Source organism: Alligator mississippiensis, chromosome 8 (assembly GCF_030867095.1).
Source record: "Alligator mississippiensis isolate rAllMis1 chromosome 8, rAllMis1, whole genome shotgun sequence".
Taxonomy (NCBI): Eukaryota; Metazoa; Chordata; order Crocodylia; family Alligatoridae; genus Alligator; species Alligator mississippiensis.
The window spans coordinates 61,668,170-61,693,034 of record NC_081831.1 but is presented as its reverse complement, the minus strand read 5'-3'; the positions used below and the strand labels follow the sequence as shown (position 1 = coordinate 61,693,034).

The 24,865-nt window shown below is 49.2% G+C and overlaps 1 protein-coding gene across 4 annotated transcripts in view; it reads right to left on the bottom strand.

Annotated features, from left to right (window-relative positions):
- Positions 1–3,507: 3,507 nt before the first annotated feature.
- The window catches only part of LOC102564391 (relaxin receptor 1), a 49,052-nt gene continuing 27,694 nt past the window's right edge, over positions 3,508–24,865 (bottom strand). For 2 of the 4 annotated variants that reach the window (XM_006274733.3, XM_019487880.1), the window contains exons 9-18: positions 23,968–24,042; positions 23,394–23,465; positions 16,828–16,899; positions 16,611–16,682; positions 15,806–15,877; positions 15,608–15,679; positions 8,321–8,550; positions 7,393–7,803; positions 6,300–6,515; positions 3,508–5,876 (exon numbers count right to left, since the gene is read on the bottom strand). In XM_006274733.3, coding sequence (XP_006274795.3) covers positions 5,680–5,876; positions 6,300–6,515; positions 7,393–7,803; positions 8,321–8,550; positions 15,608–15,679; positions 15,806–15,877; positions 16,611–16,682; positions 16,828–16,899; positions 23,394–23,465; positions 23,968–24,042 — 1,489 coding nt within the window. In that variant the 3' untranslated portion in view covers positions 3,508–5,679. The remainder of the gene's footprint in view (positions 5,877–6,299; positions 6,516–7,392; positions 7,804–8,320; positions 8,551–15,607; positions 15,680–15,805; positions 15,878–16,610; positions 16,683–16,827; positions 16,900–23,393; positions 23,466–23,967; positions 24,043–24,865) is intronic. The other 2 variants (XM_019487881.1, XM_019487882.1) reach the window with 2 other exon arrangements.

Here is a 24,865-nt window from a genome sequence, read left to right as displayed (position 1 = left end):
GCTGGCAGGGAGGCAAAAAAACCTCCTTGTTGTTCTGCAATGAAGTTTAAAATCCAAAATCAGCTAAAATTTGGCATCTTCCATGTTTCAGGGGTGTACTTGGTAGCCGTGTTGGTCTGAGACAAAAAGACATGTACTAAAATCATTGATTTATTTCAACATGTTTGGGAAGTTTTAGTAATGGAAAAGTTGTCATATCATGGTAGTGTTTTGCAGGAGAGACGGCAAACAGATGCTTGCTTGGAAAGCTGGTGGAAATTTTTGGAATTTGCTTAAAAAAAAAAAGAATATTACTCTGCCTCCAAACCTCTGCCTCCAAACTGAGAGATTTCTTTTTTTTTACTATTGAAGTGCAAGGTGTATGAGCTAAGACTTAGGAACAAATTTAGAATAAAATTAAAAGCAGATGTGATTAGAAGATAATTAGATTGGTAGTATGCAGAGTTCTAGGGACAAGAAGGGGATGAATTATTATATAGGGATGAAGAAACACAAAAGCTTAACGTTGAGGGAAGCATTAAAGAGCTGACAGAGACCTAAAGACAGAGAAGAAAAGCACCCAAGACTTTTGTGGACATTGATCTGGGTTATGGTTACACTGCTGACAGAAGGTAAATATAAGTTTTTATGTATATTTTAGGAGAGAGGATATATCTTTAAATGTTAAATCTGTTATTTGATAAGTTGGAGTCATTAATAGTTTTAAAAAAAGAAAGAAATGAGCCTAGACAGTGAACATAGCACCTTCTTTCCCTAGGCACGATGACCTCTGTAGGGCACAGAACAGCAGTGTCAACCTGAGGACAGGAGAGCAGGCTCCTGAGACCTTGTCTCACTGTCCCCAAGTGTGATCAGCCGCTTTGCCAAAGACAAAGACAAAGGCATCCTCAGGTGGAGGCCGCAGAGGTGTAGCTGTCCACAGGTTCTTTCCTGCCTTCAGCTGTCTCAGTGGAGCAGAGCCTATAAGCTGTCCCGGCTGCCATTCTCCCGCTATCAGACAACAACTGGGAGGTGCTGCAGCCACTTCTCCAATTCCTAAGCGATGCTGCCCCAGTGGAGGGGAACCAGATGACGCCATGTATTTGGCAGCGTGTTTGGCTCCATCCATCTTCCACTGGTTGACTGTAAAATGTGAAGCAAACCAGTGGCAGAATACTCATCCAAGCAAGCATGTTCTAATGAAGTACTTAGGTATCTAGACTGTAGCTGTATTGGTCTAGAGGCAAAAGGAATTTTTTTTAATAAACAATTTTTTAATAATATAAAAATAAAGAGGTTTTTGATAAATAATTTTTTTTTGTAAAGTTGGTTTAATAAAAGGTATCACCTCTACCATGAATGCAGTACTTAGTAAGACACACAGGGGGCGCTTTAGTACTTTTGGAAATACTAAAGCACAGGGTAGCAGAAGCCTGTACTGTGCTGTATGCTGGGTGCATGGTTATTTTTAGCCACTATTTTGCCGTAGCGGTGTGCTACAATGAGGGAGTGCACCGCTATGGTGAAGTAGCTGCTGGTCGAGTGTAGATGCACGTGTTTGCTATGTTGTGGTAGGCATTGCTACGGTGACGTAGCATCATTGTAGACGTGCCTAGTGAGTCACACAGGTCAAAGAGCAAAGTGTAAATCCTCCCAGCTCCCAACTCAACTTGTTGCTTGCTTGTCAATGCAAAAGAAGTGGATACAAGCTGAGGCAACTGCAGCGCTCCTTTCACCACAGGATGTCTCTGGATGTCATCCTCTTTCTCTGCCGCCTGAAAGTTACCCACAACTCATTTCTAAAACAATCTCTCTTACTCTTTTGGTGTCTGTGTGACACCAGTTTCTTTTTTCTCCTCTAACTCTGCCTCCTAATGCCTCCCTTAAAAAACATTTTGAATTCTAAATGGTTTGCTCCAAATTATGTTTGCTCTTCAGCTTCCCAGCGTTTCCTCACTCATAAGCTTTCTGCACTTCACCTTCAAAGCGTTATTCTCCATGAACTTTGCAAAGAACTTTTTTTCCAACTATTTAGTTGGTCTAATAAAAGATATCACATCTCCCCAGAGAAACTTGCCTGCTTATATTTCACAAGGCAAGCTGTTCCAACCCAAAACACATCCTATGGGCACTTTATCTTGGGTTTTGTAAAATAAACCTTTGCAAATAGACCTCCAGGGTCCCTCATGCTCTTAAGAGTAAATGGGTCCCAGTGGATTCCACCTCTCCTGGATACATATTTATCAACATCAACAGCTAAGGGGCTGATCACGCTGACTTTTTTTTTTTCCTTGAGTGCCTTAAATGAACATGCCTTCAGGTAAACAGCTTGCAAATCTGTCACCCCAAGTTGCTGCAACTCCCTTTGCTAGTGCTTAACTTAATCTGTCCCTTATCTGAAGTCTGGCCTGAGCCTGGAGTCCCATCTGGGTGGCAAATAAAATGACGGAAAACAACATTTAGGAACGGGTTTGGTTCTTCTCCCAGTCCATGGACTGACTTCCCAATGACACAGCTGTCCACAGAGCAGAGCCACCCCCTCCCATCCCCCTCAAAGTAACCGATGTTACAAGAATAAGGTATACATCAAAGCCCACTGGCACCTTAGCCCTGAGGCTCCCAGAGCTTGCTCAGGGTGCAGCCTCCTTAAATACTACTGCCCTTGACCCATCCCCCTCATTTGTATGCTCTGCTGTGGACCAATCGGGTCCCTGTTGCTAGGCCTCAGTCTACTGCCTGGAGCAAACCTGTTGCAAACTCAACTCCTGCTCAACTAGCAGGCTGCAGCCCACCCTGGTAGCGGTGCAAACCAAGTCCCTGTGGGAGCATTACATGCTCAGCATCAGACACTCCCCTGCACCACTGTCTTGCAAAAGCTAGGCCGCTGGAGGCACTGCTGCCTCTGCAGTCATGGCATTTGCCGAAACCTTAGTTCTCGCTTTGGAAAGGAGCCAAGAAGAGTTGTGTAGCAGTAGCAGGTGCCATCACCTTTTACTGGGTGCTTATTTGGCTTGCTCCCTGGGCCAGCCTGGCAGAAGAGTGCCAGTCTGGAGCTATTGCTGCTTGGATGGCATCTAGCTGGGTTAGGAGGCATTTCCCCTCTGAAGCCATTTGTCAGGGCTCTGGGATCACCATGGAGTGACATGAGAGGATTCTCTTCCCTTATGACCCTGAACACAGGCTGTCTTGTGGGAAAAATAGCTCTGGGAAAAATAGGCCAGAAGTCATAGTTAAGCCCACAAGTGTCTCACCTGCCATTGCAGAGCATGTAGCACAGGCCACAGGCACAGACAGACCACGCGGGGGGCCTGTATCTGTTTCTCTACTCTCTGCTGGCCATATTACATGTTTGCAGTTACCAGGTACCTTCCAGTGCATCAGTCCCAGGGGCTGGCTAGGCCAGGATCTTGGACTTAACGGTGCCCAGAACTGGAAACTTTAGAGAAACATGCTGGAAAAGAAACCTCCCAGTGGGCAGTTTTGCAATGATCTGCCATTGAACAGCATGAGACAACCACAGACTCCAAATGAGAAAGAAACAAGAACTTTATTAACAACGGAAGCTTACTACAAAGTAATGGACCCTCCAGCTTTTCCTGTTCCCCAATGCTCAAATGCACAACACAACCTGCTAGAAGGGACTATCTCTAGTCATTCACTTGTACATCACCACAGGAATATTTCTGTCTAGCCTCTTCACTTAGTGGTTGCCTTCTTTCCTCTATTCGACTTTTCTGTATCCTGCTTCATGTGACTGCTCCAATCTAATATCTAGGGCTGGCAGCTGGAGAGAGAGATACAGCCAGTCAGCCTCAGAATTACTGACACTGGTCTGTCCTAAGACTTGGGGTTTAGCAGTGTTTGTGACAGAGAACTTAGCACTGCATGAGCCTGTTACTACATGTAAGGGTGAGGTCAGAGCTTCCAGCACAGCTTTCAAGAAACCAAGTGTGTGAGGAATTTGTAGCAGCCCACGTTTGCTGTGTAGACCCCCAGGACATGATACTCCAGCTGGGGAACTCCTACCTGGCAGCAGATGCACCTGTGCTCTCAGAGGCTGATAACATCTAGCATCCGTGCTGTCTCTTGGGAAGTGTAAGTGGTGGCTTAGCACACCAGGGCCCAAGAGATCATGCAAGAAGGTAGCTGCCACACTGGGAAAGGCCTTGCACACATGGGTGGGCATGGGGAAATCAGTGGCCTGTTGGCTGGTGGTTTCCCCAGGGAATCTCAGGTACAATGCAACGTGGTCGTGAGCTGAACTGCTTAATCATCAAATTCTGATGCTCTTTTGACTGCGTAGAGCAGTTAGCAATCCTTTCCAGCACTTTCCACACCCTGTACCTGCTCGGTGAGGGGTTGAGAAATGAGTGAGCCAGGGGGAAGCACAGGGTCCTCTGGATCCAGCCTGCTTAATAGTTCTCTTCATGGGCACTAGACCAGGGGAGACTTGATACACGTAGGCCTCTCTCCAGGGGCCAGAGGAGTAGCTCCTCAGATTCTCCAATTACATTTAGAAAGTTGGGTCCCTTATTAGAAAAAACAAAAGCAAAAGTTTCTTACTTTTGCATGTTACTGGCATGCTGCATGTTTCTTACTGTTAGAATGTTAATATGTGTCAGGCAGTACAGCTCCGTGATGTTCACTCTTAACAGATGTGTATTTGTATATAAGGGACAAGGGTTTTGTACTGACACAGAATGCAGCTTGCATTTGCTCATCCATGCAATCATAAAATAATGGCATGCACTGCTGGGTGGTGAAGTCTTGCTGCTTGCTGCCTGCTGCTGTTTATGCATCTTTCCTATGCAGCAACATCCCAAAATGGGTTGCTGCAGTAGCTCATGTGGCCCCTGGTAGACTGAAGATATGAAGATACCTGGGGGATGCTGGGCTTTGACAGGCCCGTTTGCTGTCTTGGGCCTTACGATACTGGACCCAGCACCCAGGCTTAGGCTTAGGCTGTAGCAGTGCACAGAGGATGCACTGAATACTGCTCCTAACTGAGGGGATGACCAATGCAGCGGCCCCAGATGCCACCTTTGGGAGAAGCGCAAGAGTAGTCACCACTGCAGTAGCAGCTGACTGTGCCACCACTACCTGCACTGCAACAGATGGTGCTTCCCCATGCATTGCTGCTGCCCAAAGGGTAGAGCTGCCCTGCTACACCCCTGCTGCAGTCCTTCCTATGGCTCTTCCCAGGCTGCTTCTGCTAATTGCTCTTGTTCCCCTCAACAGGACTGCAAAATTGTTGCAATCAGCCAAATCTCCAGCCTGCCCTCTCTTCTCTCAACCTATAGGCTGCCAAATCCAGGGTTTGCAGCTCTTCCAAGGATTGCTGCAATGTTTAGATAGTTTGCCAGCAGGAAAAAGGTTCTGTGAACTGTAGAGACCACACCGTGGAGAGACAGATGATTATGAGATGATGACACCCACTCACTCCGCAGCAGCTGGTTCAGCCTTGTAGCAAAGACCAGATTAGATGTTCCTGCTGCTGATAAACCCATACCGTGAGAGTTCCTGAGGCAAGTAGTTCCAATGCTGCCACATGGGTTACTTTATGGAGCTGATCCCAGTTACAACGGCACTGATGAGAAGACGATAGAAGGGCGGCAGAGTTCAAGTCCCATAGGCCACCAGTGATCACTGGACAAAGTCATGATGTTTTTGTACCCAGCGGTTAGGCCTGGAGTGCATAAGTCAGGCAGTGCTGGTGTGTATGGATACTAGGGTAAAGCTCTTTTGGGATCCTGGTGCCTCTTGTAATGACTGTTGCTTCGTCTGCAAACACAGTTTGACCTTCTCCTGGAAAGAGGTGGTGGTGATGGTGTACAGAATAGGATTCAAGGCACTGTTGATGGGCAGGATGAAAATAACCACCCAAGAGGTTATGGTACCTGTTCCAACAAGGAGAGTAGGTTAGTAACCACAGAGGTTGGTGCCTACTTCCCAAAAGCCTCAGCTCCCCTATGTCTGTGGGGACCCTTATGCAGATTCTGTTCTCAGACACACAGGTGTAAGGACGATAAAGTCAACAAGAGGTATTCTACGCTTACAGCTGTGTGAGTAAGCAGATCTACAGGGCATTTATAGCCAGGGGCTGAAAAATGGAAGTTTCCCCTTGAAGCTTAGGAGGCCCCAAGCCCCCAAGACTTGGCATTTCCCTTCACAGGTCACAGTGTTGCCAGAGTAATGGTGCCTCAAGGCCCTGTGCTCAGAGCACAAGCATCAGCAGCAAGGAGCAACCACCAGCATGGTGTGCTCTTGCCTCTGTGTATGTAATGATAGCAGCTTGGGCCAGCCTGAGCTGGCTCTGTCACCTGGTATTTCCACCTGGAGCAGAGAGAAGAGCTTGAGGAGGAAGATGGGGATCCAGCAAAGGGCATCTGTGAAAACAATAAAGAAGAACCTCTTGGCAATGGCAACCTCCATGGAGAAGACACTGCGCTCCACCGCCTTGGCCGCTGTGGTGTGGACAGAGTAGAACATGCTGGTGTAGGCGAAAACAATAATGATGAAGGCGACGAGGTTCAGACCTATGGGGAAAGGATTGTGAGAACACTCTACGTTGTGCCAGAGAGACAGCCTATGCACCAGGGACAAGATGGGCGATGTATGTATGCATGCATGTATGCACGTGCATGTTCAAGGCTACAGGTACACTGAATGAAGGAGCAGCCTGTGGGCCCCCCCAGCCTTTCAGAAGTTGGATAGCCCTTCTTTATAGGGACAAGCTTGGCAGTGGGAGCCAGGCTGGCACATGAAGAAAGACCAACATTTTGGCAAATAAATTATTTCTGGGCAGAGAAGACAATTGGCACATACCACATGCCAGTGCACTGCAAGGCTGGTGGGGAGCATTCATCCCTTGTTCTGTGGCCTGTTGGCCTTGCTAGCAACAAAATTCTTCTGGGAGTGATTTGCTAGTAGTTTTCTCTCCTTCCGCTAAAAGCAGCCTCCCCTCACCCTACACAGTTTATGCAGGTAGTGTCACATTACCTTTATTTCATCACCTAGAAAGCTGGTTTCAAACCAAGCCAAAGGAGATGGCAACAACAAGCAGTCTCTGGGCCCATGTGGGTAGTTGCTGTCTATCTGAGACTGTTACATGACCCCAGTCCTGCAGTGTGTGAGCACTTCCTTGTGTAACTATTCTCTTAGCACTCCAGAGAGGTCACATGGGCAGTCTGTAGGGGAAGGTGGGAGCTGAACCTGGCCTCTCTAGTCTCCCTAGGCTAGTGGTCTGAGCACTGGGATTTCCTGCTGCTCAGTGCAGCTTTTTTCGCACTGTCCTGACATAGTGGAAGAGCCACCAACAATTAAAGCACATTCTGATCCACTGTGCAGAGTCCATGTCTGCCAGCATCACCAGAGCAGAGCAGGTGCAGAGTGGCTGTGTAGTCATGCCCTTACCTAGATAGATTCCAGTGGAGTAGCCCCTGGCTCCTGGTTTCTCAGTCACATCTGACTGGAGCGGGAAACAGACCCCATTTCTCCCGTAGTAGTTCCCAAAGGATTCCTTGCACCAGAAGGGGACAAGAGTGAGGGAAAGTCCTAGCAGCCAGATGATGACCAGCATGGAAATGGTCTGCTTTCTGCCAGTTTTGTAGTGGCTGAATGGGAAGACAATGCAGAAGTATTTCTCAAGAGTCATATATGTCAGGAGCAGGACAGATACTTCTGAGGACAGCATGGCCAGGCTGCCCACCAGCTGGCACTGAATGCTTGCCATCCACACCTGGGCATGCTTATTGTACTCGCCAGAGTATTTGAGGTCAAAGGCTCCAATGAAGAAGAGGTAGATGCCCATCAGACAGTCTGCACCTGGAACAGACAAGGCAACGAACACCAGCTCACAGAGTTTGTTCTTTGCACTAGTACCCTGGAAGCAGGGAGGCTATTATGAAGCTATTGTGAATACTGGGCCAAATTTTCTCCCTGAATATACAAAAGGCTTCTTCCATTGAAGTTGACAGGAGTGTTGTGCCTGCTGCTGGGAGCAGGGCCCCCCTTTAGTCTGCCCATAAGGCATAAAAGTATTTTGAGTCATTATTAACAAGCAGGCTTGAGTGCCTTTGTGCCCTCAGTGCAATGAGGAGTGAGGCAGCAACTGGGATGTAAAAGAGGCTCAGGAGCTCTGAGGACATTAACAATGAGCAGGCCAACAGCCAGCAGCAAGTTTACAGACAAGATTTGCTCTTGGACTGGGGAAAGGGTGGCCCATTTCAGGGATATTTGCTGATCATGTATTTGCTGCCTGTTTCCATTCTCTGCTTGCATGCACACACAGAGCAAAGACAGAGCCCAAACCAGATCCTCCCTTCCCTTGATCCCAACTCACAGCAGAGTGACTTGATGGCCATGGTGTGCTGGCTGTTCTCCGTGATGATGAAGGACCTCATGCAGATGACAAAAAGGTTCCCAAAACAGGTGATGCAAGCAATGACCCAGACAAAGACCCGAAGGATGATGTTGGCTAGGAGATTCTCAAAAGAGGAAATGCCGTCAGTGTTGGGCTTGCAACTGCGCACGTGCGGGGAAAAGCTGCAGTACTGGAACTTCTTGAAGTAGCTGCCAGATATAGAAAACTTCAGTTTCATGTCCACAGGAGAGGAGATCCATCCCAGTAAAACTAATCCTGTCCTCTTGTCTCTTCTCTTTTCACATCCTCTAAACCAGTGAGGGCCAACTTTTTTGGTAGGAGTGCCACAAATTAAGTCCCGTTTCCTCCCCAAGTATCACTCTGATTCCTTTTCCTGCCCAATGCATTACTCTGCTCTCTGCTTCTTGCCCTGTGCTCCCTGCCTGATGTGTTGCTCTGCTTTCTGTTCCCTCCAGTATCTGCCACTGTGCTGCCTGCCCCTTCTCTGATCTGCCACATACCACACACAAGTTGCCCATGCCATATATGGCATGTGAGCTACAAGTTGCTGCTCACCCCGATCTAACCCCCCACCACTTCCCTGCACTATATTCCTCTTCTACCTCCCTTTCAACCCTTTTCACCATCATGCAGCAGAGTCAATCTAAACTTACAAAAAATGTTCCAATGACTGGTAATTTATAAGCATGGGGGAGATGGGCCAGGAAGAGCCAGAAAACAGGTGAAGAGCAAACCAGAGCTTCAGTGTGTCACCAGAGCTGAAGCCAGTGGAGTTTGCACAAAAGCAAGTAGTGTTCTGGGTTCTAACTAAAGACCCAGCTCTTCAGTTTGGCAAGCACTGAATCTACTCACAAAACCATCAAGGGTGGTAGAGAAATTTGTAGGTAATGGCTCTGAAACATCCTCCAGGCCAATTTTATTAGCAGGGATATCCTAATTAGTTAAAATGGTTTTCATCCTACCATGCCCAACCTGCTTTCATCATGCATTCAGACACCAATTCAGTAAAGAATATTAGCACCTGAATAACTCTAAGGATGTACCTAAGAGCTTTGTTGCATCTCTTACTCTATACAGGTGCTTTTTGATCTACAATTAACCAGCACTTCAATAAATACAAGGGCATTTGCCTCCACCACTCTTACAAACAAAAGTTTAGGAATCAATTAAAATTTTTAAAATGTCATTATCAAGGATTCATCTTTCATGCAAGGATTATTTCATAGGAAATCCTTTCTTTTGAAGCCTTGTACAAGTAATCCCATGTGAGCTTAGCAAAATTCTATATTTTAAAAGGTCTTGCAAAACTGCAACGTGTGGTTCATTTCTGTTCCAATTACACATAAAAGGAGAGAAAATTATGCCCTTCTGCTGTTGCTCATTAACCATACCAGTACAAACTTACCAGGTTTTTAATCAAAACAGGCCAATTACAGAAAGCAAAACGCACAGTCATCTTTCATTACATGTGCTGTAAAATTTGTATCTGGGGATAAGTAATGGCATTTTTCTCTGACAGAAAAGATAAAGTAGCTCACTGTTTGCCGGTTAGTTAAAATTTCCTCATTTGCTAAGACGCTGCTCCTTAGAGAACACTCTGGTTGGTGTATCTATACATCAATATCATGCTAACTCGTTATCTCAGAGCAGCGTGCAAAAGGATCATTAATTGGGTTACTTAGCAATTATTTGTAGGGAATTTAACAGCTTTATATTTGTTGGCCTGAAAATGCGCTGTTTTCAGCTTCGCTATCAAAGGTGATCAAGATGTATCATCTCCAAACACACAACTTGCATACAGGCTCATATTTCTATCTAAAATACTTTACAATACAAGGAGACTATAAGGGCCCAGGATTTGGGCTTAGGGAGTGGCGTGAGATGCATGGGTGAAAGCCCGTTGCGCCCCCGCAACTCAAAGCCCCCCAGCGACCCCCAACAGCTGCAGAGCGCCCCCACTGACCCCCAGCACAGCCGGAGGTAAGTGGGGCCCGTGGTGGGAGGGGACTAGCCTAGCTCAGCTGCGGGGAGGCGGTTGATTCAGAGCTGAGGAGGGTCTCATCCTGCCCTGGCTCCTACTTCACCCAACCCCCGCAGGGAGCCACGCAACCGGACCCTAGTGAACAGGCTGCGCAAACAGGCACGCTTATCTGCCCGGTGCATGAGTTAGTGCAAAGTTTGTGCAGGACGGTGAGCGGTGGGGCCCGAGGCCCTGCCTATGCGCCCTAGGGAAGGCAGTCCCAGCCGGAGCTGGCCTCCCAGTGGCATCATGCGGATGGGCATGCACCGCACCCTGAGGATCCCCTTAGGGTCTCCCCCCCGGCTCCCCCCTCCCCCTTTCTGGTGCCTCAGAGGCCTCCACCCCGATGGATTACCTGGCTCTCGGCTGTGGGAGCTGCCTGTCACTTTTTCAGGCTCTGGGGTCCGGGAGCATGGCCACCTCCCCTTGTGAGGTCTTCTCCCTTTTGGAGTCTCTGGTGTGCCAGGTGGAGGAGCTCCAGGCTGCAGTCCAGAGACTGCGTGCCAGCAGGGATGGTGAGCAGGAGATAGACTCCTACTGCTAGGCCCTTCTCCCCCGGGAGGCAGAGGGTAGACCACGGTCACCCTCCAGGACAAGGGAGGACTTGGGGACCTCCCTTATTGTCCAGCCCAGGGGTTGGACCAAGGTGGTCAAGGGCCCCAAGGCCCACCACACCAAGGTCCCCACCCTACTGGAGCTTTGCAACAGGTACAAACCTCTTGCAGTCCCAACAGAGCCTGCTAAGCTGCCAGCTCCTGCAGGCAACACATGCACTACTGTAGCTACAACCCCTGCTCTCCCTAAGACAAAACTTCATCCTGAGGGGGACTGAGGGGGTAATCTGCCGCCCCAACCCCTTAGCCCAGGAAGCTTGCTGCTTCCCGGGAGTACTTATCCAAGACATTGCGGAGAAGATCCCTGAGCTCCTCCAGCCCACTGACCACTACCCTACGCTCCTTATCCATGTGGGCACAAATGACACGGCTTGGAGCGCTCCCAGCCGGTTCATGAAGCGCTACAGGGATTTGGGAGTGGGGCTTAAGGGGTGGGGGGCACAGGTGGTGTTCTCTTCAATCCTCCCAGTCTTGGGCTATGGGCTGAGGAGGGAGAGGAGGATTGAGGTAGTGAACCAAAGACTGCAGTGCTGGTGTCATCGGGAAGGCTTTGGCTTCCACGACCACAGTTCGCTCTTTCGTAAGAGAGGCAGCGAGCTGCTGGGAAGGGATGGCCTCCACCTCTCTCCACTGGGGAGGAGGCTCTTCTCAGCCAAACTGGCTGACCTGCTCCACCGGGCTTTAAACTAAGCCCCCTCAGGGGATGGGGGGACTACCGCCACTGCTGGCCCGCTAAGCAACCCGTGCAAAGCCAGCAGGCCATGGTACTCTAAGAGCTCACCCCTGCCCCAGCCCTGGAATGATCTGTGGGCAAGGCAAGGGCCCCCAAAGGGACACTTGCATGCCTGTACACAAATGCCAGGAGCTTGGGGAACAAACAGGAGGAACTTGTCCTCTTGCTCAACACAAACTATTATGATGTCATAGGGATAACGGAGACCTGGTGGGACTCCACCCATGACTGGGCCACAGGTATAGACAGCTATACCCTGTACAGGAGAGATCGAGTGGATAAAAAGGGCAGGGGTATAGCTCTCTATGTCAAGGAAAGCTATGCGTCCCTGCAAGCCAACATTGGCGCCCAAGGTGGATGACTAGAGACCCTCTGGGTTAAAATCGGTGGGGAATACAGCACAGGGGACACAACGGTGGGAGCCTACTACAGACCTCCAATCCAGGTTCAAGAGCTTGACCAGGAGTTCACCAGGGAATTGGCCGAGACCGCACACTCCCAGTCCATGGTTGTCATGGGAGACTTCAACTACCCAGACTTCAACTATCTCATGGGAGCACTCAGCCAAATCCGAACAGTTGCAAAGCTTTCTCACGTGCATGGATGAGCTCTATCTGACGCAATAAGTCTAAGGGCTGATGAGAGGCAAAGCACTGCTCGACTTGGTACTGGCAATGGGGGACAACCTTATCAGTGACCAAATGATTGAAGGGAAGCTGGGTGACAGTGACCACAAGCTGATCACCTTCACCATCCACCGTAAAGCTGGCAAGTCAGTCAGCAATACAGAAGTCCTCAACTTCAGGAAAGCTGACTTTGACAAGCTCAGGAAGCTTGTCAGTGAGGCCCTAAGGGACCATGACCCAAAGGGGAGGGGAGTTCAGGAACAGTGGTCGCTCCTCAAGGGAGTGATCCTGGATGCACAAGCCAAGTCTATCCCATCTTGGAGGAAAGGCAGCAAAAGGGCACAGCGGCCCCCTTGGCTCTGCAGGGAACTAGCAGACCTCCTGCATCTGAAAAGAAAGGCCTACAAAGGATGGAGGACAGGATCCACCTCCAAGGAGAAATATTCTGCACTGGTCCAAACCTGCAGAGAGCGAACCAGAAAAGCCAAGGCTGCGACTGAACTCCAACTAGCTACAAGTATCAAGGACAATAACAAGCCATAGATTTCATAGACATTAGGGCTGGAAGGGACCTCGGAAGATCATCGAGTCCAGCCTCCTGCCCGAAGGGCAGGCAGTCATCTGGGGTCATAGGATCCCAGCAAGATAAGCATCCAATTTACTCTCGAAGGTGTTCAATGTAGGTGCTTGAACCACCTCCAGTGGCAGGCTGTTCCAGACCTTGGGGGCTCAGACAGTAAAGAAATTTTTCCTTATGTCCAGCCTGAAATGGTTTTACAGTAGTTTATAACCATTAGCCCTCATTATCCCTTGGGGCGCTCTGGTGAACAAACATTCCCCCAGATACTGGTGGTCACCCCTGATAAACTTATAGGTGGCCATCAGATCACCCCTGAGCCTGCGCTTTTCCAGGCTAAAGAGTCCCATGGCTCTCAGCCTGTTGTCGTAAGGTCTGTTTTCCTGACCTCTGATCATGCGCGTGGCTCTTCTCTGGACTCTCTCAAGCTTCTTCACATCCTTTTTGAATTGTGGAGCCCAAAACTGGATGCAGTACTCCAGCTGCGGCCTCACCAAGGCCGAGTACAAGGGGAGAATGTTGTCCCGGGATTTGCTTGAGAAGCATCTATGGATGCAAGCCAGCCCATGGTTGTCATGGGAGTCCTTTTCTAGATATGTAGGGAGCTCGAGGAAAAGCAAGGGCAATATTGGACCCTTGCTAAACCAGACAGGACAGTTGTTTACTGACGCTCAGGAAAAAGCCAACTTGCTAAATGGGTATTTTGTATCAATCTTTCACCAGTCCCATGGGATACCCCTGCCCATTATGGGATGGGAAGGCCTGGGTGAGGGAGATTCCTTAGCCTCCATCAATGCTAACCTCATGAACACCTTGACAGGCTAGACACCTTCAAGTCAGCAGGCCCTGACAGCTTACACCCCAGGGTACTCAAGGAGCTGGCAAGCATCATAGCTCAGCCCCTGACATGGATCTTCGAGAACTCTTGGTGCTCTGGTGATGTGCTTGAAGATTGGAAGATGGTCAATGTGGTGCCTATCTTCAAGAAAGGGAAAAAAGTGGATCTGGCAAACTACAGGCCCATCAGCCTGACCTCTGTCCCGGGGAAGATCCTAGAAAAGCTTATCAAAGAGACCATTCTCAACAGACTGGCCGATGGCAAAATCCTGAGGGATAGCCAGCACAGGTTTCTCATGGGTAGGTCTTGCTTGACCAGTCTTATTTCTTTTTACAACCAGGTAACCTATCACCAGGACAAGGGGGAAGAGATTGATGTTGTTGACTTTAAAAAAGCCTTCTATCTGGTATCCCACGATCACTTTTAGCAAAACTGGTCAACTGTGGCCTCAGCTTCACCACAATCTACTGGCTGGGAAATTGGCTCCGTGGTTGGACCCAGAGGGTGGTGGTTGATGGAAGTCAATTGTCGTGGTGCACTGTGACCAGTGGGGTCCCTCAAGGCTCTGTCCTAGGGCCTATATTATTCAACATCTTCATTAATGATGTGGACGTTGGTGTCAGAAGCGGACTGGCCAAGTTTGCTGACAACACCAAACTTTGGGGTAAAACATCCACACCTGAGGACAGGAGGGCGATCCAGGCTGACCTTGACAGGCTCAGGAAATGGGTGGATGAGAACCTGATGGTGTTTAACACCGAAAAATGCAAGGTTCTCCACCTTGGGAAGAAACACCCGCATCATGCTTTTAGGCTCAGCAGTGCTATGCTGGTTAGCACTACAGATGAAAGGGAGTTGGGGGTCATGATTGACCACAAGATGAACATGAGCCTTCAATGTGATGCTGCAGCTAGTAAAATGAGCGAAATGCTGGCTTGCATTGATAGATGCTTCTCAAGCAAATTCCAGGGCGTCATTCTCCCGTTGTACTGACTTTGGTGAGGCCTCAGCTGGGGTACTGCATCCATGTTTTGGGCTCCACAATTCAAAAAGGATGTGGAGAAGCTTGAGAGAGTCCAGAGGAGAGCCACACACATGATCAGAGGTCAGGAAAACAGACCTTATGATGACAGGCTGAGAGCTATGGGACTTCAGCCTGGAAAAGCGCAGGCAAGTGATCTGGCGGCCGCCTATAAGTTTATCACAGGTGCTCACCAGGATCTGGGGGATTGTCTGTTCACCAGAGTGCTCCAAGGGATGACAAGGTCAAATGGTCACAAACTCTTCCATGACCATTTCAGGCTGGACATAAGGAAGAACTTCTTTACTGTCTGAGCCCCCAAGGTTTGGAATAGATTACTGCCAGAGGTGGTTCAAGCACCTACTTTGAATGCCTTCAAGAGACATTTGGATGTTTATCTTGCTGGGATCCTATAACCCCTGCTGACTTCCTGCCCCTTGGGCAGGGGGCTGGACTCAAAGATCTTCTGAGGTCCCTTCCAGCCCGAATGTCTATGAAATCTATGAGATGGCCCCTACTCTTTCCCTTTGTGCATGGCTCTGACTGTGGTGTGGGTCTGAACTCAGCTTGCTGGGGTACAGCCCTCCAGAGGCCTTTCTGCCCATGAAAGACTCCAGAAGCACAGTGCCTTTTGCCTGGTGCAGCTGTTAGTGCACTGAATGTAATTCCATCTGCTTTCTGGACCCTTTGTGCATGGGAGCTGAGCAACCTGTCCAGAGCAGGGCTGGGGATTGAGCCTGGTTTATCTCATTTCTCCTTGTCCCACCTTCCAGCTCAGCAGTAGCATCTCACAACACCCTCCCCACCAGCACTCACATGTGAGACAGATTGGTGAGTTTCTGGAACATGCGATTCTGGATGTTGGGGATCTCCAAACCTTCAATGCTCCTGTAAAATAAATGCAACAGAATAAATGACCTCCCCTTGCCCAGTCAAAAGGCATGGGGCTGCAAAGGGCAGAGAGCTTTAGAGCAGGCAGAGATGCTCAGTGCCCAGGCTGCCATACACACTTACAGAGAACGCAGATGGGGCAGGCTGTCAAACTGGTCAGCAAAGATCTGCTTCAGCGGGTTGTAGGAAATATTCCTGCAAAAAACAGAGTTCATAGAGTCTTTTTCTTTCCAGACACCTTCACAACACTGGAAAGCAGAGACATCCCCATAGGTAAAACTACTCCAGTCCTTCCCTGGACTCTCAAATTCTTGCTGTTCCTTGGGAGCTGGATACTACACTACTTAATAAGATATGTATTGACTGCTCTGGGGACAAGATGATCACCCTTTAGTGGTATGGAAGTGAAAGATTAGAATTTGTCCTGTATAATGGATAGTGCTGGAACTGGGAGAGGAACCTTGGGGAACAGGAAAAGCAGAAGATGCCATTTTGTGATAGTTCTCCATGACCATTCATGAGAAAGAAACCAAGAAATTAAACCTTTTAATGGCTTATGTTTTCTCATGAATCTTAAAGATCAACCCATCAATATGCCTCGGTGCTACTTAGCGGGACCAGATAGAAGCTGAGAGAATCACACTTCCACTGCTCCTTTACTGAAGTTATACTAGAATGGGGCCAAACAGTGTCATGGACCTAGGCCACTATTTCCTTTCCATTAACCAACAGTTGGCCAACTCCATTGACTTGCAGGTGCTGATGGATATGCACTGGTGACTGGGAGGCCACTGTTCTCAAGAGCCACAACTTCTTCATGAATAGTTGGCTGCCTAGGATGATTTCCTAGGTCCCTTCTCCCTAAATACCCTTTAAAACACCACCACAACGCCAGTTAAGGCCTGTGGAGTTTGAATACGCCACTCACAGCTGCTGGAGGTCATGGAGGCCAGTGAATAAAGATGGCAGGAGTTCCTCTAGTCTGTTGGAAGATAGGTCACTATGCAAACAGGAACAAGAAAGCAAATTAATACAGTTAAGGCTATGAGCTCTCCTCCAACCTGCACTATGACAAATTCCCAGCGCTCACTGTACCAGTGCCAGGCAGAAGAGGCTACCTTAGGGATGAAACCATAGAGACTTACAGCTCCACGAGTCCATTCAGCTTGGAAAAGGTCCCTTCCTGGATCCATCTGATCTTGTTCCTGCGCAGTATTCTGGAGGAGGTGAGAAAATCAATGGTGAAAACCAGGCTTTTAGGTGACTTGTTGACCTCAGAACTGGCCATAGTGTGAGGGAGAGACTAAGGCTGTAAAGACGTTCTGCAAATCCCAGAGAGGAAGGAGATAAAAGGCACAGTTAGCCATGTCACCCAAGACAGGCAACACAGCACAGCACAGCACAGCAGGCAAGAATAGCTGAGCTCTAAGATGTGCTGTTACCAAAACTTACTGTACCTGACAACAGTGGTGCTGATGTCTCAGGGACCCTCCCCACACTCCAGAGCCATGTGACAGCACAGCGCCCCTCAGAGACTAATTGAAAACTGCAAATTAGTTTAGTTAATAAATTGGTTATACAGAGTTCTGATTTGTTTGCTAGGCTAATGTTATTTGTTTATTGCTTTTTGGCAAGGAACAAACGATGTGGGAAATGTACATTTAAGAGACCCTGGCATCAATCAGTGCAGCTGACTGTTAGCCCCTTCTGAGGCTCATATGCAGTCCTGGTGTGCTAGGACACAGAGGCTGAATGAAGCAAACTGTTGTCAGGAGCCCTGATTCCAAGCAATCACCTAAAACAAAGCTCATCTCCCCCAGGCGGTGGGGCGCTGAGTACTTTGGGACACTGAGTAGTGCTTGAGGCTCCACACTGCATGAGGTTTACTCATGGCTGTTGCATCTGTACACTTATTGTCTAGGGCAGATATCCTTCATCCCAGGATCTGACTGCCCTCATTTGTCGTCCTGGCTCACAGGGAAGGGATAGGGATGCCTCCATGGGAAGGATGGCAAGAATGGCCAAATGTTTGATCTAGGACTGGATGGTCCATTCTGACCTCTAGTTATCCAACCCTGTGCATCTCCAGACCTCAGTCAAGCTGAGCGAGACTCAGAGAGGTGAGACGGGTGAGGGGAAAGTGCGTCTGAATGGGAGAGGTCGAGGGCTGTTCCCACACCATCCTGCTTACAAGCCTCATTTTGTCTGCTTCATCTCGTCATAAAGCTGTCATTGGTGCTGATGCCACTGGCAGGGCATGTTTACATCTCCCCTCTCACCCCTTCTTATGTTTCCATGATGCTGCTATAACAGTCCTTGGAAACACATTCCTGATCAAAGCCAGGAGCACTCAGCTGCCTGGCTTGAAGCAATGTGCTGTGGGGAGGGAGCCATTCCCTCTCCTCCCTTCGGTGGCGGGCAGGGCAGGGAAAACTCTTGCTAGGGGAAAAAGTGAGGCTCAGGCATCTTGAGATATGCTGCCTGGTGGCCTCCCCTTGTGAGCAGTACAGGTTGTGCTAGGGGCCTGCACCAAGCCTTCCTTGGCCAAAAATACACAGTCGGTCCTTTCAAAGCACTTGCACTCTTGAGAAGGTTACAGTGGGGTTTGAGATGCTTCCCCAGAAAACACTGCAGAATCCCAATGGGATTTTCATTTTGCCAGCTGCCTCCAGGTGAACAGGAGGCTCCACACATCCCTAGCAATGACTCCTAACTGGTTCCTCTCTCACAGGCACCCAGGGAGCAGCAAATGTTGGCAAACCCCACAGAAGGACTAGAGAGGGGGCAGAATCCAAGGAAAGATGAAGCTGCATGCCAGAGATAGGCCTCACAAATTGAAGGAAGTTCTGGAAGGCCGCTGGGGAGACCATATGACTGCCTGCTTTGGGGCCTCACCCTGCGCATTCACTACAAAGATGACTCAGGTCCACTGATGCTGTGGAGCTGAAGCCCTGCACAATACTGGAAACAGCAGGAGCTCTCAGGATCCAGATCCAGGCATGGATCTCAGAAGGAACAGGAATTCCAGGAACTGGTCCTAGCACAAAGCTCAGAGCAAAAGGCAAGTAATCCACACAGGCTAGGAACAGACATTCAAAAAGCCTGAACCTGAATTGATTCAATCTTTGTAGGTTAGTCTAACCTGCAAATCTTGAACTGATTTGGAGGTGGGTAGACATTTCTTTTTCATTCTAGAAGCCAGGCCGCACTAGAGCAGCCTTCTCTGCCCTTCCATAGCACTGAGCTGAGGGGGTTGTGGCCAAGCCTGGGCAGGATGCACTGATTAGCCCAGTAGGGAATTGATAACAGTGTTTACCATCCTTAACTCAGTGTTTATCACCCCATTAACAAAACAACAGAGGGACATTATCAGCTACCTATTGATTCTGCCTTTGTCACGGCATGGATGGTAGCCAGCATGTGGTCTGCTAGCTAATAGAGAGCTAGCTCCCAGCAAGGCAGAGGGGAGGGGGAAATTCTTGCTTAGCAGGGAGTGGTGGTGGTGGTAGTGGGTGGGAGCAGCTTGCAAGTCTCTGCCAGAGGTCCAGCTAGGGAGTAGAGGGGAGGGGCCAGCCCTGCTGTGGAGAAGAGAGCCCCACCCAGCCTAAAGAGCATGCCCAGATGCTGGGAGAGTCTGGTTTAACTTAACTGGTTGCATAAACCGGTTTGACCCAAATCAGTTAGGTATGATACTACATTCAACCAGGTTCATCTCAAATTGATTTCAGCCATTTTTTTTCAAACTGGTTTATGTGCACTGAACATCTGTTCTGTTACAGGTTTAAACCAGTTTCTGATCACTTAAACTGGTTTATGTGTAATGTCTGCCCCTAGCCACAGAGTCCAAACTTATGCAGCTCCACTCCCTTCACAGCACCATTACTGTATTATCCAAGACCAAGTGGCCACACCCACATTTGCATATGCTGAGGTCACTCTGGAAAACGTTAGTTATTGCAGTGAAAAATAGAATAATAATGGTATTTACAACTCCACTCTGCCCACCGTGGTGCTTGGTCACTCCACCAGCATGCTGCACTTGGGTGTGCAGTTACTTGGCTGAGCAGCTTAGATGACCATCTGCGCATAGGCTCAGACATTTCTAAACCCAGGACCAGTATATTCCAAGATTAATATTAGGCACTGAGGTCTTCAGACTTGCTTTTGCAGCTCCCAGGGACTGTGGTAGGATTTGAAAGCCATGTACCCTTCTGAAAGGCAACACAGGCCCAGTTTGATGAGCAAGGATCTGGGTTTTTCGTTTCCCACAGAAAAATGGAGTAAACTACAGATTTTACCTTTTAACAGAGTTTTACAAGAAAAACCCATGGATTTTGCCATTTTTCAATGACCTCCCTGCAGGCTGGCAGAGTTCCAGAGCTGCAATGTGTGGCTGCAGGGCCCCAGCGGGGATCAGGATGGGGCCGCGGGTGGCTCATCTGGGGAGGAGGAGGGCCAGCTTCCTGCTGCCACACGCACTTCTATGGGGCAAGGGGCACCCCCCAGATCTGTACCCTGGGCAGGCTCAGGCTACGGGCTTGGGATCCTGCCCTGCTTCCCTCCCCTGGGGCCTCTGGAGTTCAGCGGGCATGACCTGGCGTGGCTGGGGACAGTGACGCCACACAAGGATCTCCTTGCTGCTGCTCACTGCACCCACCTTCCACCCTGGCAACATGCCTACTGTGCCTGCTGCTGCTTGAAGGGGTGCAGCCCTGTACCGCTGCCCTCACTGCAGCCCCACGTGCAGGAGGTGTGTCGCTGGGGTGGGGGGTCAAGCAGCGGCAAGGAGATCCCTGCGTGGCCCTACTGTCCCCAGCCGCACCAGGTCATGCTCGCCAGGCTCTGGAGGCCGTGGGGGCAGAAGCAGGGTGGGAGCTCGAGCCCACAGCCTGTGCCAGCCCTGTGTACAGATCTGGGGGGCGTGGATACCCCCTCTCCCCCTGGGAGTGTGCGGGGTGGTGGGGAGCCCGCCTACCCAAGCCCACAGCAGGGCGGAGCGGTGGCAGGGTGCTGTGGACCCAGGTCCATAGCCCTGGCAGCTGGGGGCCCCCTCCAGCAGGGCTGGGGGAGCAGAGGGTGAGGGGCACCAGCAAGGCTCTTGGGGCTGTGGGTGGGGAGGGGCACTGGGGGAGGAGGGGGCTTTAATTTTAATAATGGATTTGGGGGGTTTTAGCAGAGAATTTTTTATTTTTTATCAGGGAAAACCAGGATCCCTGCTGATGAGTTTCATAAACTTTCCTGTGCTTACCAGATATGGTTACCTAATGGGCCTTCACCATTGCTAATGCCCACTTTTCTGTGGATTCATTATTTAAGCGTCCTAATTCCTTTTGAAGTGAGTCACTGGCTGGTCAAGGTGAAAGTAATGCCTTCCTAATTTGTGGGGATTAGCTCATTATTAACATGGAATCACTATGACTGTGCAGGGGGAGCACTTCCTATGGAGACCAGAGAGGATCTAGCCACAGCTAAGAAGTGGCTACTGTTTAGAGAAGCCCTGGATTTGGTTGCTGTCGCTGTCCTGACAGCTTTGGGAAAGAATCCAGCAACACATTCCCAATTCATTGGGTAATAGTCACCCCTTGCACTTTGGGACAGACTTGAACACACATTCCATTCTTTCTCTCATGCTGCTGTCCCATGGATGATTTGTAGCTTGTGTATCTGAGCAGCATACACATGACAAGTTTATTATCCATATCTCACAGGATTGCAGCAGCTCAGCTATGTGGGAAATATACAACCATCACATTCAGGAAAACTAGACTGGAGAACACAACTGCACATTTTCCAGGGGAATTTCTTGGCTTTGTCAGCTCCTGGAAGGCACCCATGCTATGGCTGGAAGCTGAACATGAGCCCTGTGGGCCAGATGTGAAGTGGAGCAAAAATAGGCTTTAAGGATGAGCTGAATAAACAGAGCTGGCTGGCGTTTAACAGGCTGAGAGCTGGCGAGACAATCTTTATAACATTCTTATTTAAATATATAGAGGAGATTTCAGAGGGTCTGGGGTGGCAGTGAGTCTGCTCATCCACATGATCCTATGGCATAGGTAACAATAAGAAAAGCTTTCTCCACATACTTCCCCCTGCTGTCCTGCCTCAGCCTTGCACCCAAGGGCTAGGGACAGAAGTTACACATCAAGCGGTTTAAGTGATCAGAAACTGGTTTAAACCTGTAACAGAACATAAGTTCACTGCACATAAACCAGTTTCAAAATAGCTGAAACTGGTTTAAGATGGACCTGGTTGAATGTAGTATCAGACTTAACTGATTTAGGTCACAACAGTTTATGAAACTTCTGTCCCAGACCCCTTCCTGGTTCAAATTAAATCAGAGTCCCCCAGCATCCCAGCATGCTTTGCATCCCTGGGCTGGGTTGGGCTGTGCTGTCTGTTCCAGAGAGCAGGGTTGGCCCTGCCCCTTACTCCCTAGCTGGAGCAGTGTGGGCTGGCTCCCTGGCTTCACTGGCTGGCTCCCTGGGCCCCACAGGCAAATCTCAGCTGGGGTCTGGGGCCACTGAGTGGGGGTTAAACTCACCTTCCCCTGAGTACAGTGCTGCCCTGCCCTGCTGGCTTACTTAGTGCAACTGTGGACCACAAATCCCAGAGGCACCTGGAAGCAGGAAGAGAAAGTGACGAGCAACCCTGGACAGTCCTGCTGCTCTGATTCTGGACTGGAAATCCCAGAGGCCTTGGGGGCAGCAGGAAGAGTTAAGTGAACACACAGCTCAGGCTGTGTTTATAGTTCTTCAGTTTATAGTTCTTCAGAGAAAGAACTATTCTTGTTCAAGCTTTTCTGAATCCTCCTCCCGCCCTTTCCCCTGGCTCAGGCAGAGCGTGGGCTAGGGCCTGGCCACACCCCCTCCACTCCAGCAGGGAGTGGGGAAAAGTCTTGGAGGGTTTCTGTCTTCTCTCCCCTTTGGCAGTGTCTGGCAGGCATGCTCCCTGGCTCCTGGCTTGAGCCACTATAGGCATGTAGCTACATTTCCTGAATCAAAAGTGGGTACCTGTTCATTTGCTTATTGGTTCAATCTCCGCAGTTTGGACTACCCTGCAGAGTCTGAAGCAATTCAGCCTCAGGCTTTTTGAGCATCTGTACTTGGAGCTACAGGTAGTGCATTATCCTTTCAGGAGGTATCTTTTCTGCTGACAAGAGCCACTCAGTGGTAGTAAGCGTGTGGTGGATGGGTACGGTAGTCAGACCCTGAAATGAAACCAGCCTGCCTTATAGCTGTCAATAGATAGCTGTCAAGTGGCAATAACTCCTACTCATGACTGACCTAAGCTGATATCAAACCAGTGAACCAGCAGTGAAAGGCTCTGGGAGCCCATCAGGAAGTCCAAGATGCACTTCCACAATATGTGTTTAAATTACTACTAAACTGTCTCTTCCATTAGTGCCATTTATACATATAGATGGTGTTCCTTGAAACACACTTGAGATGTGGGGGACAGAGGGGTATAGCTCTCCTGAGGCCACTGGGTCTGCATTGATTTCTACCGGCTGAAGGTCCAGCTCTAGGTCTTTGGTGTTGTGCTTCAACCAGTTTCTACAGGTTGCAGCATCCCCTGTATTGAGTGGGCATGTGTGATTCAACTTACACTTCTGAATCTTACCTGTGTGCAGGAAGTGGTTGTCCCTAGAGCCCAGCTAGTTCCAAGCCCCCACCCTGGCCTAGTGTGAGGCAAGGAGACAAGTTGTACTTACAGCACGGTGAAGGTGCCACACTCCTGGAACACCGAGCTCCTCAATGCATGGATCTTGTTCCCTTCCAGCTCCCTAGGAGAGAGAATTCATGGGCTCTCCTTGGGTGTCACTTGTTCACACTATTCAGCCCCTTCTGAACAATTAAAATATGGTGTTCTGCCTGGACAGAGGGCCATGAGACCACCAATGAGATGCCATCCATATGGCAGCGGGGGTGAGAACTGAACCCATTCCCTGTCCCATCCTGTTGCTCAAACCCTTATCTGTCCATCATGTGCTCCAGCATCCTCTTCTCTGGGCTCCTCATCCCTCCCCTCCAGTTCATCTATATCACTTCAAGCTAAGATCGCCCTCTTTTCTGACTGCTCCAACTGTGCTCATCACCTTCCCTGCACACTGCTAGGAACCCTCTCCCATAGCATCCACATGGACTTTCAGTCCTACTCTGTTGCCCTTGCTTATGAAAGTTCAGCCAGCAGGCAGAGTGAAAGGACTGGGGCAAGATGCCTAAACTACCCCAAAGGCAGCTTTTGCTATATCTGCTAACAGACTTTTGTTCCAGCAGGGTACTCACAGCCAGCTGAGCTTGGGTGTTTCTGCACAAATAGAAGCATTAGGCAGTTTCGTCAGTGAGTTGTTCAGCATATACCTAATTAGGAAGCACAACAGAAAAAAAGCCACCATCAGTGTGTGGTATTGTGTACTACATCCACAACAGAACTGGAAGTGTATTCATGGTACAGTCACTATATTTCAAAGCCTGAGATACAGTCACTTGTCTGAGTAGTTTCTCTGTCTCTGGTACATCTATACTGTAGTCCCTGTAGTGGTGGTTATATTGATTAATTTTCTTTAAGGTGCTACCACAACTGACTACATCATTTACAGATGAAGTTGATGGACCAGAGCCTCAGCTACAGCTTGACCCACAAACAGTGCAAGTCATGCATGCATGCTTTGAGGAGATGACACCCATGGAAATAGCAGCAGGTGAACCTTAATTATACCCTGTATCATATTGTATACACAAGAGGACTGCTGCATCGTAACATATACATAAGACTGAATTCATCCTGGCATTTCCTAACTTTTGAGTGTTTATTTTGCAGACACTGGTCTTTGTCAGAGTGTTTTGTTTGCTGTTTCCTAGTTTGTTTGTTTGTTTTAAAGCCAACTGTAAAAGCAGAAATGTCACTATAAGGAACCACACTGATGCCATCAGTAAAGTAGGATAACTTAGATCAGTGGTTCTCAACCATTTCAGACACACTCTGTCCCTTCCTCCCACATTGCTCTCTCTGCATCTCTCCCCCTCCCTCATTGCACGGATGGGCGCACACCCCCCCTCCCGCTCCTGGCCTTGGGGTACCGGGATGGGCCTCATGCTCCCACAGTCCAGCAATGTAGCTGGGAGCTATGCGATGCTGGAGAGGCCGGTGGGCAGGGAAGTGGGGAAATGGCAGCTACAGGTG